The 21,062-nt window shown below is 39.7% G+C and overlaps 2 protein-coding genes across 7 annotated transcripts in view; both read right to left on the bottom strand.

Annotated features, from left to right (window-relative positions):
* Positions 1-21,062, bottom strand: part of LOC139452389 (fibroblast growth factor receptor-like 1) — a 113,866-nt gene that overhangs the window by 28,413 nt on the left and 64,391 nt on the right. For 2 of the 6 annotated variants that reach the window (XM_071233850.1, XM_071233852.1), the window contains one exon: positions 6,446-6,526. In XM_071233850.1, coding sequence (XP_071089951.1) covers positions 6,446-6,509 — 64 coding nt within the window. In that variant the 5' untranslated portion in view covers positions 6,510-6,526. Of the gene's footprint in view, positions 1-6,445; positions 6,527-7,135; positions 7,162-7,204; positions 7,417-21,062 lie in introns of those variants that run through there. The other 4 variants (XM_071233851.1, XM_071233853.1, XM_071233854.1 and 1 more) reach the window with 4 other exon arrangements.
* Positions 12,720-19,666, bottom strand: LOC139451899 (uncharacterized). Its single transcript, XM_071233190.1, has 2 exons — positions 19,576-19,666; positions 12,720-13,309 (listed from the first exon to the last, which is right to left on the bottom strand). The coding sequence occupies exons 1-2, from the start codon at positions 19,664-19,666 to the stop codon at positions 12,720-12,722; spliced, it is 681 nt and encodes a 226-aa protein (XP_071089291.1).

Below are 21,062 nucleotides of genomic sequence, written 5' to 3'. Positions count from 1 at the left end.
TTTTTCTTAAGAAAAATTCACTTACATAGTTCTAACAGCATTGCAATGCAAATGAATTACAAAAATTCACAATTCGGATAAAATAAGTTGTTGATGACTGAAATCGATCCTAATATTTTTCTTTACTTTTTATTGTATTATGAACATGATGAATGTCTGAGTTTCATTAATTTAATTTGGACCTGAGATCTGTATCAAAACTCTGGAAAATAAAATGTTGAAATCTGTATTTATTATTGAAATATCTAACACCGTTTGTCTATGTATCAACTGATGTTTAATTTCTACTTAATGAGTCTATGTTATTCCTCATGTAACTCAACAGCCACACAAAACATTAACTGCCATTAGTCTTCTCATTACATACATAGTAACAAGTTTAAAAGATTTAATGCCGATTTCATTAACCAAAAGCAGTGGATTCTTGATGATTGAAGACCGATAAATGCTCCAAATTCCTCCTACAGCATCCCATAACCCTGCAGTCTGCACAAGGGTTTAGCGCCGAATTCATGTCAACGGTAAATCACGTGGAAGTTATTGGGCCATAAATCGCCATGTACATCCCAGCTCTGTTCTGCTGTAAGAGCACATCCACAGAGCATGGAGAAAGAGAATCTTGCAATGATGGCGATCGCCAATCGGAAATTGATTACTTTTTGAAGTTGGTTGTATCCCTCCTCGGTCCATTACCTTAATTGTAAGGATGGCATTGTCGCGCTGCTTTGAAGTTTGATAAACAAACACAAGCACAGGCAAGGCATGCCCATACAGCACATTCAAGGCTATTGGAGCCTTTCATCATGTTTTTTAATCTCCAAATTGCACTTGTTACGTGGCATTGTCATTTTCCGGGCGAATACAGACTAGCAAGGTCCGCGACCCGCTCCGAATATGGCCAAAAACATTGCTCCTACATAGCAAAGGCAAGGTTAGCTGGTTTCATTACGCTAAATGTATGGATCATGGGAGGAATTAAGGACACATGCAAACATCATGCCATATCCTAAACCCCTGCACAATTGGTAATCAGAATCAATTTCAGCATTCCTTTGCTCTTTCTTCAAGAAAACCTCTATTACTGATTGGCTATAAAAGATTAAATGATATCCTTGGGCTAAAAATAAAAATAAAATAAAAACTACATTGAAATTCAACCATGAATAAAGTCAACATATTTTGGTGAACCTTTTAGATATGGAGAAATGGTATCTTGTTTTGTAAATCCTGATTATAGCTTGGAGAAATATTCGATTACATTAACCTTCTGGGCTTTACAAAAGATGACATTTTCAAGAAAAATAAATGATTCATAATTACTCCAAGGAGATGTCAAATATCAAATGGCAGCCATTATAAAACTTTGCAACATGTGTCAATATATCTTTAACACCATTGATCATGTTAAACTTTAATGTAATTTGCAATGTTACGAGAACTCTGGTCCAATGACAGACCATCTACTTCTTTTGTTGAACAAAAACTTTGATCAAACTCTTTGGCTTTCTAAGAGGTGCCACTTGCAGACTGTTTTAAACATTTGGCAAAGACGACCAACTATTCACATTGTAGACACAGGTTCTTGACTAAACAACAAATATTGAGAGCTCTGACGAATACTTGCTCACTTGCAATGCTGCTGTTGACATTAACTAGATAAAATATTTTCTGAACATTGGATGAATTTTATTCAGAACTTGAACAAAGAAGGTTCAGCAAGGAGAGTACACAGAGAAACATTTTCAAAAACTCTTCAGGCATTTTTAGTTTGTTGATCAACAGTATTCGTCAACAGGCACTGCCAAGACACGGTCTAAAATAAAGGTCAAGGGTCAGGCGCTGACACAGTTGTTTTCTCTGCGTGTTGTGCCTCCACACAATATTGTATTTTCTCTACCTCCTCAGTGCAGTATCGTCAGCCTTACACAACACGACAGGATATTAACAAACTGTTATACAAAATTTCAATTTCGAACTGACAACCTTGTGAAAATATTTTCCCTGTTGAATAAAACTAATATACACCAACCATGCCAAAATGCTGACTTAAACTCACTTACAAAGATGGAAAAAACTTCTATTGAATAAAAGCTACATATGCACTAAAACTTCAACCTGTTAGACAAAGAAGAATGTGTTGCATGTGTGTGATGTCTGTTATTCTGTTAGCATCTCTCCACAACCTGTAGCCAGTGTCAGAATCGACACAACGAAAGTAGATATTAGGACATGTTCATAAATACTGTATTTGCCGTATTAAGTGCCATGGTCCAAAAAGTGCTCTCTGACCAAATTCTAGACCAAAAATACCAAAACTTTACATGACAGTCCAAATTTACTTGTTTGTTTCAGAATTCATTTTGAGGAGATAGCAGAGCACAATAATTATAGAATAACATATCATATAATAGAACAGGCATATATATTATTGAAAAAGATTTTAATCGACAGTTCAACCAAGTTTGTCTACTACCAATCAATCTGAAATTCTTTTTAACCTGCATATGGTTTTAATAATAATCTTTCAAATTTCTAAGCACCCAGGAAGCTTATTATGGTGGATGACAGGCTGTCAATTCCACACATAGTTTCAAAACATCGGCATCTGTTCCAACAGTACTCCTAATTTATCAAGGTCGAAATAAGGACTTTTCTGCATCAGTCATCCTGTAGTGATGGATGAAAATGCTGCTGCTGCATTGACTTACTGTGGGCCTGTGGCCTTTCAGTGTGAAATAAAACATATCTTACAGACCTGCTGCAAATCCAGTGTCATCTTTTATGAAGACTACACAATCACATTAACATGATAATTGCCAGGTCGCAAATCACCGCTTTTGACTACCATAGTTTTAGTGTTGAATGAAATGAAATTCATTCATGAGCATAGAAATGATATCACAACACACCACAGGAAGGTCATTCCAATAGAAAATATAGCCATATCTACTATGCATACTAATCCTGTATTAATCATGAGATATGATTGACAGCTCTGACTGTCAATCAAAGAAGAGAGCCCCAGGCCAGATCTTAATCTCCATCAATTACCGCTAACTATGATTGTGGGTTGCATAACTAACTCTCACACGATGTTGGCTAGACTGATATATGCAGGGTGCCTGCAGGCTATATATATCAATGATCTTACTATATCTATGTGGCTAATAAACAAGGCAACACTGCATATCTCAATACCACATCTAAAGCCAAGAGCAGGTAAATGTCCATATATTTTGCAATGTAATTACAAACAACAGTATTTCACATATAAATGCATAAGCTCAACAGTGATATTTCTTTTATCTGAGCACTCCCCCTCGTAAAATCAGGTTAAAACATTAAACAAATATTAACAAAATACAATCATTACATAAGTATGTTATGTTTGAAATCATGATGGATGTATAGAACACAGAAAGGGGTGGAAAAGACCGCATAAATCTCATAATTATTTCATAAAAACAGCAAGGTGCCCTTGGAAATTACTTGCAAGAATGATTTTTATCTGATTTAAACTGTTGCCACTTTTTGAGATACTATTTATAGCAATGTGAAGGTAGTCTTGTTAGCCATCTGCTGACATCTCGTAACAGCTTATAATCCTTTTTCAAGCTCTTCAGGAATGCATTTGTCTCATTCATAACTTACAAAAGAGCTTCTTAAGTTAATGAGATTTGGAGGATTGGCATAATGCTTCTTTTGTACACTCTAATATCTAGCAGTGGAAGTTGCTCATCTTTAATTAAGGGCAAGAAGCATGCTTTGTAAGGTGAATCATATGAGATTAGGCAGTTCTAGGCTGTAGGTTCATCATAAGGCAATTTATTTATTTTTATTTTCCCTCAGGGATACGTCGTGGCTACTGAAAGAAATCCATTTAATGAATTTTACCAGCTGTCAGCATTCCTCTTACAGTTTTTACTGAATTCACTATTACGATGCCAGGTGCACTGTGGAATTGAAGTTCACAGTTTATTTCATTATGCTTCAAGAATTCTAAAAGAAAGTTATCTTTAAAAAATTCCAAAACAAATTTGATACAATTTAAAGGAATGTTCAGAACGGATGATAATTACTATCGGACGGAAAGGAGCCAATTTTTATAGATGTTGTCTCTGACACCTGGCTTTAAGCTGAAACTGGGTGGGTTGAGGGGGGAACAAAAGTCACAGAACTGAACAGTGTATGGGGAACTGGTTTTCTTTTACAGGGGACAATCAACCCGAGTTCATTGAAATCTTTCAACAATCTGAGTGAAGATGGTTATTCACATAATTTTCTTTCTCCCACTCCAATCGAGTCCCCTGATTTTCAAACAACACAAAAGGGCTGCAATGGCTTTTGGTTCTCCCCTTCTTGTTCGTCTCAGAACGGGTGTGAATTGGCGTTTCTTTTCGCGACACTGGGCTATGCATGGCCCAGGACAGTCTGTGACCTTACCATCATGGTCTCTTTTGATCTCATGGAGAGAAATTCACCAACAAGCAGGGAATATTATTGACGTGAAAGGCTGTGCAGTTTCAGAAAGGAAAGCAGGCCTTTGTGGGGCTTGAACAGCTTTCAATGTACATCGGTGGACTAGGGCCTATTCAATGTCAACATTGGTTTCATGAACTAAGAACGAGGCACACCTAATCAAAGTCAAATCTGAAGCACTCCACTCAAGGCAAACATGACAATTCGCACACATATTATATTCTCCTATAGGCTTTGTTCGTTTCACACCTAGCCAAAAACCTTGGAAGCTTTTTTCCCACCCTGATTGAAAGCCATCTGTGTGTGGCGATATTCAAAGGTATTATATTAACTACACCGATAATACATTAACTGATCAAATCTATGAAGGTTTAAGATTACAGGTGTTTTCACTATAATTACATTATCAGAAACATAATTGCTATATAATCTGTTACAAAAACATAATTCTATAAGGTTAAATTCATATCAATTATACTTAAAAATAAATAGCTTTCAAAAATTAATATAAATTCCAGAATAAACATTTATTTGGAAAATTGAAGGGATTTCCAAGGTTAATGGAAAATTGTATGGAAAATGTCCTAAAATGTCATCTCCTAAAACAAAACAAAGAGGAAATATATTCAAAAGTGTGTGAATGAAACAAATCCATCTCATAGACACATCTTGGCTTAAGTGCTGACATATTTCAGTAGCAAATTAACAGTTTGCTACTGCCAAACAGACAACTAAAAGAACCCCTGACCCTCCAAAGCAATAAACATATCACACTCTCCCTCGACTGAAATATATACCAAAATACTTGCCCAAGAGACAGCAGTAGCCACAGAAATAAAGTCCATTTGTGACTGCTATAACAGTAGTCCAAATGCATGCGGTGTGCTCTTAAGTATACTGTTAAGACTTCAGTGGTAATATGATAATGAGATTGTCATTACCAGTATATGGATTAAGAGTGTTGAGTTTACAGTGTTAGGGTAATATACCCATTTAATGATGTGGGTAACTGTAGAGTAGTAATGATACCACTGACAGAGCCACACAATGCATGAGGATAAGGTGCAATGAACCGTGTTATAACTGTACATTTGATAGCAATAAAATGCAATTAATCCACTCCTGTGCTAATTTCATGCTTATTTGCAAGGGGATATAAATATGTCACCCAAACCCATCCAGCTTAGTGTCAGAATGCGTATTTATTTTTATCACATTTTCATGAACACAGGAAAAGTGTTCTTCCGCACATTGTTATAAATACTTATGCTACAAAACAGCAGTGTTTGAATGGTTGAAAGAAATTCCACATATGCATTGCGGGGCTGAATTCATTAAGGCCAAATGGAAATGCACTTAAAACCTAACACAACTGCAAATGAACAATAGCCCAGTCTTACACACAAATCAAATATATTTCACCCAGGTATTTGTTCTGTTATTGCCTTGCCCATTAACCCATGGGACAAGGGCTAACGTGGACAAAGGGTTATTTCAACTGGTCCCATAGACTGTTGGAGAAAAACAAACACGAAGCACGCAACTAACATGAAAATTAGCTTCCTGCACGCAAGAAAAACGACATTACTTTGTGATAAGGGTCAAAACTTTGAGACAGGTTAAAAAAGAATTATGTCGTTCAACTTGCCTCACAGGTGCAGGTATGTGTACGAAATTAGTATCTGTCATGGGTTTTGGCAAGCTAGGAGTCAACTGTCACAGTTGCTGACATGTAGGCGAGCTACGTCAACCACTATACTGCTCCTTCGCACAGGGTTTCCGACTGAGCACAAAGCAGGAAGGCTTGAAACGGGCTATCTTCGGATTATGTTACCCCGCCGAGATAGTCTTTACAGTGTAAAGCAACCATGATATTATAGACTGTCAGTTTTCACAATAAACCCTAGTCGTGTTTTTTGTGAGAATGCAATGTGTGTGACGGGGTTTAATGGAAAGACACACTCACCGTTGGCAGACGACAGGTCGGTTGTTGATACTACCAGCGCTAGTACTAGACAAGCGATCGCCATTCTAAGGGGCAATACTGCTGGAAAAAAAAGAAAGAAAGAATTTTAAAAGAATATGCAGAATGATCATATAATACGTTAACATCGAGTTATATATTTCCAAAATTAGCTTTGTAATATTTCATTTCCGCTGATGAAACATTTCCCCTTCCGTGATAATCAGGAACTGGGCAGACATGAGTTTGAGCACGTTTCTGTGAAATCTCATTATGGTTCCGAACGAAATATTATAAATTGACAAATATTTCTGGCGCAATCGTAAACTAGTTAAAAATAGGCATATATTACAGCAACGTGGTTTGGAATGATTGCGATACGGGCCGACGTGCGAGTTTGGTAGCGGAATCAGTGACATCTGAATATTGAAGTGCGGACATTTCTGTGTCGGAACCACTACTCAAGATTGCAGGAACAACGGAAAGGGGACTCCACCCATTCCCACTTGAAAATGAGACCAATCCAAATTATTTCCTCAAATTTCGTGATCATATGTACAGATTAATACCGCGGATCATGTGTCTTTGAGTACGAAATTCCAGTAGATCTACTCTGAAAACACAGCAGATTAACGAAGTTGTATGAGTATCGTGGCTATATCGCCTAGCTCGTTAATAACGCTCATAACGCACCAAGATAAAAGTAACACTGTAACAACATAAGCATCCTTTAGCCAATGCTGGGTTAAAAACGTCTTCTACCTGAGGTGAATTAAACACAAGTAGAAAATCACGCTCGCTCATGGCTGTATCAGCTAGATTGGTTCATGTCGTTCAGGAGGCCACCATCACATTAACACAGTCACAAGTCCGATCTCAGTACGTATCCGAGTTGAAAAGAATCAACGCTGTCATCGTGAACACACTAACATCGGAAAATCCTGCACGAGTTCTCTCGACATGTCCTCGCCGACTCAACGTGGAGATGTTGTTAGTCGTACAGAGAATCGCGGAGTTGACCTGCCCCACGTGACCGGCACTTGGCGAATTAGCCAATCAGCAGCCTTCCACTGATGAGAGGCATTCCCGAGCGACCATTCAAGCACAGCGAATGTTTCTTGGTATTTTCTAACGTGCTTTGCCCTGGGGTATGGTCGCTCACTCACATTTGGCCTGTCGTGTCATTTTCATATAAACTGGCCTCAGGTATAAGGACGAAGATAATGTTATCGGGCTTGCTATTGAACTAGTGTCATTCGCCTGCCACGGGAGGTCCTTGTATCTAAAACATAGGCTCGCTTTTCTTTGCGGTGTGATAAAATTATTTCTGATCCAACTCGACTTAAGAGAGACAGAAAAGTTGGTTCGCTTAATAAGAGAAAGCCACACCGGTGGCAGTTTGTTATTTCAGTCTAAGGTCTTGTTAGAGCTATTCAAAGTGATCGACGAGGCCACGGTATGTGTCTATCAGAAAATTAGCAGGGCCAAAAAATTCAACTATTTTCACGAAAATTACTTGGAAGAATTCATTCAGCGTCATGTGAAATCTACACCGACCTCTTGCCACGCGCGTCATATATTTCACCACCTGCCTTTTCCCATTCATTGTTGTGGTCAAAGAAATAACAAACCATATACCTGTCAATCAATTTTACGTACTTGCAGAAGAAACATGTCTATCGCTGATTAACTTAATAGCAATGATAGTTGAGACAACGCGTCATTTAAACATCTTTAATGACACGTTTAATGAACAATCTTAAAGACAAAGAAGCTATGTCGCCAATTAAAGTAATTAAAGGGTATCACTAATTGAGAAGTAATTTGAAGCTTCATTCTCAAGAGGAGGAAATGAACTTTGTGTTGGTTGGCATTGCGCTTGAGAGACGCCAAGCAGATTCGCGCCATCGTTCTGCACATGAACATAATCTCCTTTTGGCGGAGAAAGACGATACACATAAACTCGCACAGATTTTGAGGCAATGTTTATAAAAGCCGGCAACATGAAAGAAGGTTGTTTACAATTACCATCCCCGGCCGCTCGGATCACGATCGACTGACAGAACCCCTGACCCCTATTGTTTTACAATGGAATGACCCATTTGCGTGCGAAAGACATGGAAAAGGACACCCATGACTAAAATTGATTTTTGTCTGACGAAGACTTGCCAGAAATACACACACGAAACGCTTCCGGTTTCATTTCAATTCTAAACACGGGGATTCATCTGACATCACATTCTTTTCAGCGCGAAATAACTATCACCCAAATGACACTTCTTTTTGGATTGGAAAAATACTTAACAGAAGAATATGGGTTAATGCTTGCTTCACCACAGACGAGGCAAAATGCATAACCATATTCAATAATTCAGTTTATGGATGAATGTTTTACCATTTTTTATGTAAGCTGTATTCAAAAGATTGATTGATATTTTGACGTATTAATGTAGAATATATATCCAGAAAATATGCGAATAAGTGATCGGAGGAAAGTATTAAAGCAAATAATAAAAAATATAAAGTTTCTTTTGAGTTGTTTCCAAAATTGACCTAATTTGTCCATTTATAAATTGAAACTAACGGTATTTAAGAACCGTATCATTTCCCCCAAACACCTTTATAACAGTATTGACTTGTTGCGAAACATACAGTTTGGCCTTGATTTGACAAACAATAAGTTTTTTCTTTATGCATTTAAATGATACCTCCATGGAGTTTAAAATAGCATTCCTCACCTTCAAGGCAACAGAGAATATCCAACCACGGCATTTGGCCGAACGTGAAGTTTTACTCACAGAATTCCAAAATATCACCTTCGGACAAAATTCACAGTACTCTCACAAGGGCACACAGGAGCAAGTGTGGGTATGGGCCAGCCTTCGTGTCTTATCTAACACCCTTACCAGATCTCCAAATCTCTAAGCAAAACATAAGATAACTATTAGCAGTTAACTGTTTAATCCCACAACCATCGCTTATCAAATCAGTACCTGTCGACAATACAAGCCAATCAAATCTCACTATTGTCTTCTACGACCAATGAACGTTAAGCTCCATTAACCATATTACCTAGCTAAGGCTCTAAAGTAGTAAGTGCGAAAACTATTGTCCACGTAACGCTATTGTTCTATTGTTTCCGGCGATTGTTGTCAATAAATTAAAGAATGTTTTAGTTAAACAGGATTAAAACGCGTTCTGAGAGAAAGTTAACACCTTTTTTTTGCTCCCAGTAATAAAACCAATCACGTGAAAAGGTAATTTAACAATGACTTGCTTAGTTGTTGCTACAGCGGAGCAGGGAATAGCAAATTATCTCTAAGAGATTGTCAAATTGATTGACACCTCTCCCAGATAAGGAGTTATTTGACATGGAGAGTTTTGACAGCTGAAATATACATCTACAGGAAAATAAGCTGTCATGGAAACACACTTATGCTGCGAAAACAATTAGTTTAACAGACGTTATTATGTACGGAGAAGTGTATTACCGAGTTGATATTTTTCTAAATGGTTAAAGTTAATCTCTTAATGAAGTTATGACTGAATATATTTACTTTAAACCTGCAAAGGAAATGTTTATTTCTTCCTATTTGTTGACACTTCTGTTTCAAAACATCTTTTCTTCGACAACATTATTTGGTCGTTGTGTTGCCATGTTCTACCAAAATAATGTAAATTGAATCACCTGCGTGTTCAATTGTCGAAATAATATGAATTGGATATTGTCGTTTCATTTCAGAATACAATCATCACCGAAATGTAAATTTCAAAATTCGAAAAAGTTTAAATTACAAAATGATTTTCTGCGAAATGAAGATCATCACTTAACAAAAAAAAAATGGAAATCTAATTATAGTTAAACAACGGAATAAATAAGATGTTTTTTCCGAACGCTCATTTGTACATTAATCATCGTGAAATATTCAAATTGAACGCGAGGATTCACTTCCAGCGATAATTTTTGACTGAAAAAGGTGATATACTCCGACTAACATATACTGAAGCTATATATTAAGACTAAAAAAAATAATAGTCTTGGTTCTCAGGCACTGCCCACATCACCATAAAGTTCATTGCACGTTTCGTTTTTGTTTCCAATATTTTTTGTGATAAGGATTTTTATATTTTTTTAATATGGAAATAAAAACAAAACGTGCGGCAGACTTAACGATGATCCGGGTGATGCCTGAGAACCAAGACTATTTTTTTTTTTAGCCTAAGCTATATACAATATTTGGACAATGCGGGTCGGTCGGTTATTTATAACCGAATTCAGTACTACCACGGACTTGTATATATAGTTCCCTGGTACTACCTAACTCGCGTTGATCAAGTCAAAACGAAAACAGAGAAATCATTAGCCTAGTTGTAGATAAATTATTGATTTGCTATATTCTGAGAAATGAATTACTGGCTACAATAACACAACGAACGGTAACCCAGCGGTCGTCACTAGATACGCTGCTATTATTGTTCAATGAAATATTCATAAACATGCAGAAACCTTTGTCGGCTTCTGTTCGTCATGCTAATTACACAAATGACTTTAATCTACTCTGTACATCAAGTTTCTATTTGTGAAGGTTTAGTGTTTCATTGTCATAAATATCTTTGGTAATACGGTATCTATTTGCTGCCTCGCAAACAAGCGACAGAAACGATCAGTATTATTATGTTGGAACGGGAAACTGTGTTTCAGCGTTTCAAGAACACATTTATATGAATAATATATTCGTAATAGCTATGGAAATATGTACGTAAACTCGTGACAACGTTGTGTAAACACGTTTTGTAAACACTGCTAAACGCATGGTTACAATATTGGCAATAAATTTCCCGAGCGCTTCCGCGAATGAATGAGCGTGCAGTTCAGAGTTCTAAACGTTTTAGCGGGAGCGCAGCAGGATGAAGTCTATTAAACAAATGCTCATCCCTCGGCGAAGCGTATGTTATGGGGCAATAATTGGCCACCAGGGCGCGCTACGCTAGGCTCCACGTATGATCACTCGACCTTTCAATATCCAGGAACTGTTGAGAATAATTACATGCACATTACATCCATCTTTGGAGTAAATCCTTACGCGTGGCGACCGCTTCACTTGTCAAGACTTGATTAATGTGTTCCTCCGCCGCCTCGACCAATAAGCGTCAATCGCGTTTTGATATCTTAAAAATCACGCTGTTAGCAAATTAGCTCTTATCTATTTCACTAATTCCTGTTCTCAGAGTACATAAGCCAAGCTATTTTGAAAAAAAGAGCGGACTAAGCTTGTCGTTACAAAATACGCTGTAGTCGATAATTTACATCTGCTATGACAAAGGGTAACGGCGAAAAAAAACCCAACAATTGATTAGATCCAGCTACGGGGTTTCAACGCCATGGATATTTCTGTAGCAAAATTTGAATCCTGCAATTTAGACCAGACATACTATAGACTTTAAAACATTCATATATCGTCATATAACATACAAAACACGAATATATTTCATTTTAAAAAAATGTTTTGAAACAGAAATAACACAGGTCGCTGAATCGACACCCACCAGTGTAGCTTGGATATTATTTTGTTTTGAAGTGCCATAAAATCGTTGTTATTTTAAGGTCATCTTTTAAGCCCTGAGGAATTTTCTCAATTCCACGACTGAACACTATACGCATCGATCGTTTAATCGGATCCGTATTTTTTACCATAGTAAATGTTGACACGAAAAATGACATTATCAAATGTACATCTAAAGACATCAATTTTCTATTCTCCAGTTGAGAAGGAAATGAAATTAACACGTATTTTTTACCTTCAAGGAAACTGAATTTGGAATATTACACCATAGAAAACAACTGTGTTTCAAACAGCCAAAAAAACCGTGTCATGTTTCTTTATAACATGAAGTTATTTTAGCGTGGCTATTGATTTTAATCGTTGTTTGATCAATTTAACTTAATACTATTAGCCATACTACACTTCCTCGTTAAGAAACCGGGATAGTAGCGCTCAGGGAGGCTCGTCTTTCAAAGCATTGACTTTTCTCGATCGTTTTTATATATAAACTTACTCCGGATTCACGTTCGGTTATTTTGAGTTTAACGAAATTTATTGATTTTCCGAACCAACGCTTTCAGTGTTTGGAACGTACCTAAACTAATGTTTGAGATGACTGCCGCATCTAGACGCTGTTTCACAGTATAGATGGATAACAATTGATCTATATTTATTTTGTGTTTGCACTAAAATATTTTAAGCTGAGATCATAAGCTCTTTCAATTTTGTAAGATTTATGATTCAATACATTGATGAGGGGTCGAGGAATGGGTGTTGCATATGTTGAGATCAAATTCTGTTGGAGTGGGCGAGGGTGGGGGTGTTGTATGGTGGGGTGCAATTCTGTTGGAGGGGGCGAGGGTGGGGGTGTTGTATGGTGGGGTGCAATTCTGTTGGAGGGGGCGAGGATGGGGGTGTTGTATGGTGGGGTGCAATTCTGTTGGAGGGGGCGAGGGTGGGGGTATTGTATGGTGAGGTGCAGTTCTGTTGGAAGGGGCGAGGGTGGGGGTGTTGTATGGTGGGGTGCAGTTCTGTTGGAAGGGGCGAGGGTGGGGGTGTTGTATGGTGGGGTGCAATTCTGTTGGAGGGGGCGAGGGTGGGGGTGTTGTATGGTGGGGTGCAATTCTGTTGGAGGGGGCGAGGATGGGGGTGTTGTATGGTGGGGTGCAATTCTGTTGGAGGGGGCGAGGTGGGGGTGTTGTATGGTGGGGTGCAATTCTGTTGGAAGGGGCGAGGGTGGGGGTGTTGTATGGTGGGGTGATTTCTGTTGGAGGGGGCGAGGGTGGGGGTGTTGTATGGTGGGGTGCAATTCTGTTGGAGTGGCCTGGGGAGGGATCACATGACTAAAGGAGGGGGCGAGGAGGGGGATGATGGTATGTGTCGCGGGTGCACTTGTGGGGATTTGGATCCCGACATAGACAATGTCGGAATTTCACGTAATACGCATTGTCCAACCTGTCACAACCTAGATCGTCCTAAGAATGTCACAAATCCGGCCTCTCTGACAAGACAGTAACACGAAGATTACACAGTCGCTACACGGCCGCCATGCCAGCGTTGTGAAGTCCGGCACGACAATCGTCCCTGTTTGTGTCTTCACACATTGCACTCGCCGTTCTATTTGCTACACGTTCACGCTGTATAGGTTCACCTGTAAGCATTGCCGTTCGGTGGTGCTAGTGTGGTCACTGATGTCGTCGGGTTATCTAACAAACGTGAACATAAGGAGGGGAGGTATTCTGCAGACGGTTTCAAAACCAACAGACCTGCTCGATTCTGTTTAAGATTAAGGGAAGGATTACATTCGGTGTTGAGTAACGCGAACAATAAAGGGATGTCTGTATCAGCCCACCCACCTTACACCGTCTTATACTTAAATCCAGCGACCCCTTCAGCCACCCCCACCCCACATGCAGCCCTAGCCCTACCCACCCAAGAATTACACCGACTAATACTTAAATCCAGTGACCCCTCTCAGACATCCCTAACCCACATGCAGCCATAGCCCTACCTCCCAGCGATCATACCGACTGATACTTAATTTCAGTGACCCTCCCTATAGTACCCACCCCACATGCAGCCCTAGCCCTACCCTCCCAGCAATCATACCGACTGATACTTAATTTCAGTGACCCTCCCTATAGCACCCACCCCACATACACCTAAGCCCCACCCCATCAGCGATTATGCCGACTGACTATAAAGACCTCACTAAAACCAGTTCCCCTCCCCCCCAGCCGTTATGTTGTTCTGAATTCACATATACTCAATATCAGAAGAAAACATTTATTTCCCACACCACATCCTACCCCAACTTCCGTTACACAACCTACCCGAGTAATGCCCCCACCCCTGGAGACAGCTGATACAGGGGGTGACGCCCCTTCCTTCACCCACGATCAGAGCTCACTTGAAGATGAAAGGGCAAAGATGCCTTGCTTATCGCACTAACCGTCAAATAATAGACCACAACGGCTAGTTCGTCTACGTCTCAATCTACACCTTGATAAGACTACCGGTCCTCCAGCACCCTGTTTCGTCACGGCGGCACAGTAGCTATCTACCCGATGTAGCGCTCAATCTCTCCAGGGACCCCCACCCTCAACCCAAGTAATCCGATGGATAATCATTTTTCTTTTCTTTTTCTTTTAGTATTTAGCTATTATTATGTATAATTATGGCGATGCCACATCTAGTGGCTTATATATTAATCACTGTAATACTTCAGTTGGCAATATATTTTAATGATTATTTTTTTAATGTAATTTGTGGCTCATAGGCCTTCATCCGTTTTATGAAGTGTACAACACGTGACACTTTGTTGATGATGATGATTATTATTATTAACCCTGGGATTAGACTCATTTTTGCAGAGATGCGAACGCGTGTCTTCTTGGCACAATCACGTTAAAGAGCGTGACATATATATTCCTGGGATTTGTTTCGACGGCATTCGTGGTTTTAAAGGACGAAGATTAGGGTGCTTCGGGATTTCCCCACAGAGACAGAAACAACAGTTCGTGAATCGCTGTGTCGAATGGGGTCGTGACCACACGAAGGCCATGCTTGAACAATGTGTTAACGGTCATTATTTGAAATAACTTACTGTATCTGCGAGTACCCCGTTATAAATATGATTGTGGGACCCATGCAGGGAATGAATATGGTTTTACGCCGCTTTTAGGAATATTCCAGCAATACACCGGAAATGGGCTTCACACACTGTATCCTTGTGTGGGAGCATACCCGGGTCTTCGTCGTGACGAGCGAACGCTTTAACCACTAGGCTACCCAACTGCCCCGCATGCTGTGTATATTGGTACATCTCCCTTGCAGTCACATATATATATATATATATTATTTATAACAGAAGACAATAACTTCAACAAGGTCATTTATGAGGGACCGGTCATTTATGATATGGGTGGTTGGGTGAGCGGGAACCGGGAGAAGTTATCAATTAAAATATAATACACATATTTGGGGTAAAGGAACTCGTTATTGGTTAGTAAATAAAAATATATACCCCCTTTATGAAAATTCTCTACTTACATAAAGGGGGTATATTTTTTTATTTTCTGACCATTAACGAGTTCCTGTGACTTGAGGAGGGTAATGAAAATAATAAAATATAAATTGTTTTAGCATTTTGTCTTTTGAGGGAGGGTCATGAAAACAATGTACAAGGACATGGGTGGGTCATCCAAAAATATGACAAGCATTAGAGGAGTGTTATTATTTTCAGTGCATCAGTGAATCAAAAGCCTCTGCTCCCAATAAATGACCGGTCCCTAACTTCAACAAGGTCAATTGTAATCTGTACAATCATTCAAAATCTTGAATAGATTGCAAACAGCACGACAACCATGAATGATATCAACGTAACGGTAAGCAATCCGAAACAGTTCAAACTGATCCAATACAAAACACACTGCGGTTACGATTTTAGAACTGGCTCCCAACACAGCAGACTGAAAATCGCGGGGATGCATTTATAACTACGTAAGACAATCCAAGCCTTCCCCGTGTACGTGCGCCTCCACCACACCCCACTCCACCCCACCCGCCCTTCGCATGTGTAACCAACACCCAGGGTCCCTTCAAACCTCGATCCAATTTCTTTGAAGTTCCTGCCGTGGTATATTCCATAAATCATGTCCTATTGAGACCCTGCCGCGGAGCATTCATCCACCCAGCGGTGTAAGGAGTTTGCGCGGGTCGAGTGACTCGGGCAGACTCAAATAGGTGACCCTTGCGATGTAAAAAAAAGTCCTTCAGACCGTGAAATTGTCTTGAGTATCTATGTCCCACCTTCATCATCCATCATTCGCACTTTCCCACTTGCCAGGGTGGGGAAATATGAACGACCCACTGAGCAGTAAGCATGGGTGTTTTCACTGCTGTAGTTGAAGCTTTACAAGAACAATAGAAAAAAGACCTACTTCATTCGACGATCGAATTTTGTGTGTCAAAGCTGAAAGAGCAATCGTTGTTCTTTGACATTGAAGGATCCCCTTATTAGGCCGATATTTCACAGCACGAGGGCTTGTATTCAATTTATTACATGTCAATCTCATACAAAGTGTGGACACGCCATGAGACACCTTCATTATTAAATGATAATTTCACATCTGTGGATAACGTCAATTTCTACCTAATAATTATTTCAATGCACAAAAACATGAATCGAAACATGCATCTATCGATATTAAGCAATACCATGAAACCCGTTACTCCAGCTAATAGTGTTATATCAGTGAATGACCAATTGTCCAGATTGACAAATAACTGATATGGATTACTGTCACGCCGTATACCACACAAAAGAAGTTAATAACACCCGATTAGTCTACCACAGCCATCCGATTTTTGGTGTTCTTGAACTTGTTTTGAGTAGTATATATATGTATCCGTATTCAAGTTCTAGGACAACCGTAACAAACGGGAATATTGCTAAGTGCGGCGTTAAACAGCAAACAGTGAGTGAGTATGGTTTTACGCCGCTTTTACCAATATTCCAGCAATATCACGGCGGGGGCCACCAGAATTGGGCTTCATACATTGTACCCATGTCGGGAATCGAACCCGGGTTTTCCGTGTGACGAGCGAACGCTTTAACCGCTAGGCTAACCAACCGTTTCTAAACAAACAAACAAGTCCAGAATGTGCAGGTTCGGGATTAGCAGTGTCCGGTCTGAACGGGTTTCAGTGTACTCTAAATTCCGTTTGTATTTGTATTGAACTTGAGTTGGTTCTAAACCATGATCCCGGTGCTCTACGTTAAGCCCCTCTATTAAATGTGTGCCAAGAACTAGAAAATCTGCATCATTGGTACGGGCACCAAATGGAAGATCCGCGCATTCCGGCAGAAACGACTTAATAAGAACCTTTCCTTTCGGTACAAATCACTTGACGCTGACGTAACGAAGCCATTGAGCCCTTGTACGCTAAAGCTCACATATAGTGTTTGGATAGGTTTGATTACGCGTTTTTTACACAGATTTTCTCCTTGCCACCCATGTAGACCGGAAACACAATTTGCAGTGTCTTCTGGGAAAGATTTCAGCTATCGTCTGCCTGAATTTTGACACAAATTCTCACGTGACCTTTTAACAATTAGTTTAATTAATTTATGCAAATGAAGAAATGTGAACGAAAGGAATTAATGGAGACACTATTAGGTTTCCGGTTCTGAAAATCCGAAGCGCCTATGCTTTGTTTTCTAATAATGGCAGTGGTCTGTCTCATGGCGGGAAAGATCCACGCCCCACAGCTCAATCAAGTATCGGGTTTGGGGAATTTAATAGAAATCCTGTCCACATCTTCACTGGGAAAATTAGCCACACTGCTGTGTGAATGCGTGATTTCAGGTATGGTCCTCATAAAAGAGTTAATTATGCATGGCGAATGTCCACTATCAAGTATAACGAACACTCATGGTATGAAAGACGACTTTCCGGTTGGAGGTGCGACAGTGACCCCGACGGGCTTCCGTACTACCGTTCACCTTACCTCGACAATATAAGGGTAATGCACTTCTCGTGTAAACCTTACTTAATATTTTGACAAAAACACCCAGTGTGTTTTTCAAGTGCCTGAGCACTTTGTTTGGATTTAATCTCGTCGATATCTGAAAAATGGAAAGCTGATAGGGTATTAAGCAAATATGGCCAATGCAGAAAATTTTCTATTGTGCTGCCAAGAGTGGAGTTTGATGTAGGTGTCGTATTTCCTCTATTTAGTGATTGCTGTAGACAGCAACTGTTATAAAGTTCAAGCACTGAACCTACAATATCTTACCACCAGGAGGCAGTGAGATAGCCTAGTGGATAGAGTGTTGGCTCGCTACATCGAAGACCCAGGTTAGATTCCCACATGGGTGCAATGTATGAAAGCCATTTCTGGTGTAACATGCGTAATCCGGTTTGAATATTGCTTAAAGCGTCGTAAAACCTTACTCACACACCACACTTACCGCCACCGTCGCTTTTTCTTATGAAACACCTAACGACTTTCACGTTGCTATTTAAACTGGTTTTCCTGTGCTACGCTGCGCTACGCATGTTTGCAAGTCCGTTACGAAATCTTGTACAAGATGAAAGGGAAGGGAATTTTGATTTGTTATTAGGGGAAACAGTTCAAGGCGCTCATCTCTGCATCTTGTATCGTGGGATTTCGGAGCAGAGGTATGTCGCCAGTTGTTGTCAACAACGGGATGAAAGTATGGCATTTTCACTTTTAGATAACTTTTACCAAAGTATGCATAGTTGAGCTGGGTTGATGAGTGTTGTGTGTCACAGTCTATCAGCCTGTCATGGTAAGCCAACGTGGGGCAGTCATATGTCTTCAACTGTGGTGAATGAGTGAGGGAGTTTGGGTTAACGCCGCTTTGAACAGTATTCCATTTATATCACGGCGTTGGTGATTATGGTCATGGCCCAGTTCCACAAAGTGCATTAGCGCAGCTTTCGTAAACCTTTGTTGTGTTTGTTGTAATTATGATTAGATCGCTTTGTGACCACTTTTGGATTCGAACCCGCTACCAGCAAATAGTGCAGCTTAGGAGCAGACAGAGAACGCTTTAGACCACAGGGCCACCCAATCAGTGACCAAAATAATGTCTGATGCAATTCCCTATATCGAACCAGATTTTCCCGTGTTTGTTCACTGTTCAGGTAAACACTTGACATGTCTTTGCATGTGTTTGTGACGAGTGTCACCGATGGTGCAGGATGCGCTCACCTTTTCGCGAACATATTTTTTGTCTTGTTGTTTAACGCTGCACTCTGCATTATTGCAGCTATATGAAGGCTTGTTGATATGTTATAAAAGACATTGTTGGAATCGTACAATGGACCGAGAAACGTAAAGGATTGATTAAATGAGAAATATATAGTGCACCCAACCCCACGTAACTACTTGGAATGCCTATTTGCAGAGTATCGGAACTACGCAGACGAGACGCCCCCAGGAGCACAAGACTAACACTACTACCACTGCCACTGCACATTTCTCGAATAAACTATACACAGCATCAAATATGTGTCATACTTGTGATAAACTTTCCCATGTTGTGAAGCCCTCTTTAACCTTCTCCCGAGGAGGGGTCTTTGAATGGCGCTGTGTCGTCTCCATCTTGAACCTCCGTTTGGAACATCCCCTCAGTTCCCCCAGCCAACATGGCGTCAAGTTGACGTCTGCGGCACGTCAATAAGCGTCTGGGTGACCTCGTGATCGAATAACGTTCACTGCCGTGACTCAGGCCCCCGGCTCCCCCGCTCTCTCATCTGTGGAACGCTGTCTGCCCCACAGGGGGTAGGAAAACGTGTCACCCCCCTTTCAAGCGGTAAATACCAATATATCGGGTTTCTCACCAGTCACACGGCCGACCCCCATGTACCGAATATGACTATAATATGCACCATCTGTTTTCCGACAGCTAGGCCTATTGAAAGTTTAATTCATCAATATTCCTTTTACACCTAAACTGCCTCTGAGGTGAGACGCCATTACGTCCATGTTCTCTTTTTTCAAGCTTCTGAAAAACTGTCAGACAAGTGTTGCAAGGGCCGCATAGCCAAACCTTTGGCCATAAGTTTCAATAATAATACTGTTATTGTTGGTTATTGTCGACGTCAGTTTAAAGCTGGTATATTAATTTGATCTTCTTGATAATAGTATTACTTTAATAATAGTATTAATGATAAAGTCAATAACAACGGACAAAGACAATAATAACAACTACAGTAGTATTAAATAATGACGATTGAGATAATATAAAAACAACAAGAAAATAATAACAGGCAGATGAAAAACATGTAATAATAACAGCAATCATCATCATCAACATCGACATCATCAACGCCATCATCACCATCATCATCATAATTGGTAATCCTTTCATTCTCTACGTGGAATTAATATCACCAGTCTGCTTGTGGAATATAACGTCGCTATCATAAAGTGTTCAAACTATTGACTAACACGCCCCATATTCAAATTCCATAACAAATTATGTTTTGAAACGCATCCCATTCTCAAATGAGTAGGCAAGTGAAAAACATTTAACGTCCCATCAATCTTACAACATTAATGCAATGCAAATTGCAACACGTTTTATCGCCATAATTGATAACATTATCACATCGGAGCAATAAAAAAATATAAAGTGTTCTTTTATCGGTTCTAAAACGTCTTAAATTATCTACCCATACATTTAAAAAATAACACAACCTATTAAAACCTGCACACCTGTTCGGCGGCGTTCTTGAAGGTAATGGTGTTTATCGTGTCCCCAAGGCAGGTTCGCTTCAATTCAACACATGCTATTATATAACAATGCGGCAGTAGAAAGAAGGGGTAAGATTTGCATCTGTGTTGAAAAAAATGGATATTACCGAGATAAGACCGTTGACCCGTTACCGCCAGTATGGTCCATGTTATTTATGTAACACACATCTCACTTCAAGGGGTACACGAGGGCAGATTAAGCTACCAGACTTTGTTGTTTGGGTGAAAAATGACACGGCATACTTTAATAGGTAATGTATCTAGGTAAAATAGAATGCAGACATTAG

This window comes from Haliotis cracherodii, unplaced genomic scaffold (genome assembly GCF_022045235.1).
Source record: "Haliotis cracherodii isolate W230 unplaced genomic scaffold, xgHalCrac1.p SCAF_9, whole genome shotgun sequence".
NCBI classification, from domain to species: domain Eukaryota; kingdom Metazoa; phylum Mollusca; class Gastropoda; order Lepetellida; family Haliotidae; genus Haliotis; species Haliotis cracherodii.
Note: the sequence above shows the minus strand (reverse complement) of the source record. Positions and strands in the feature narration are given on the sequence as shown.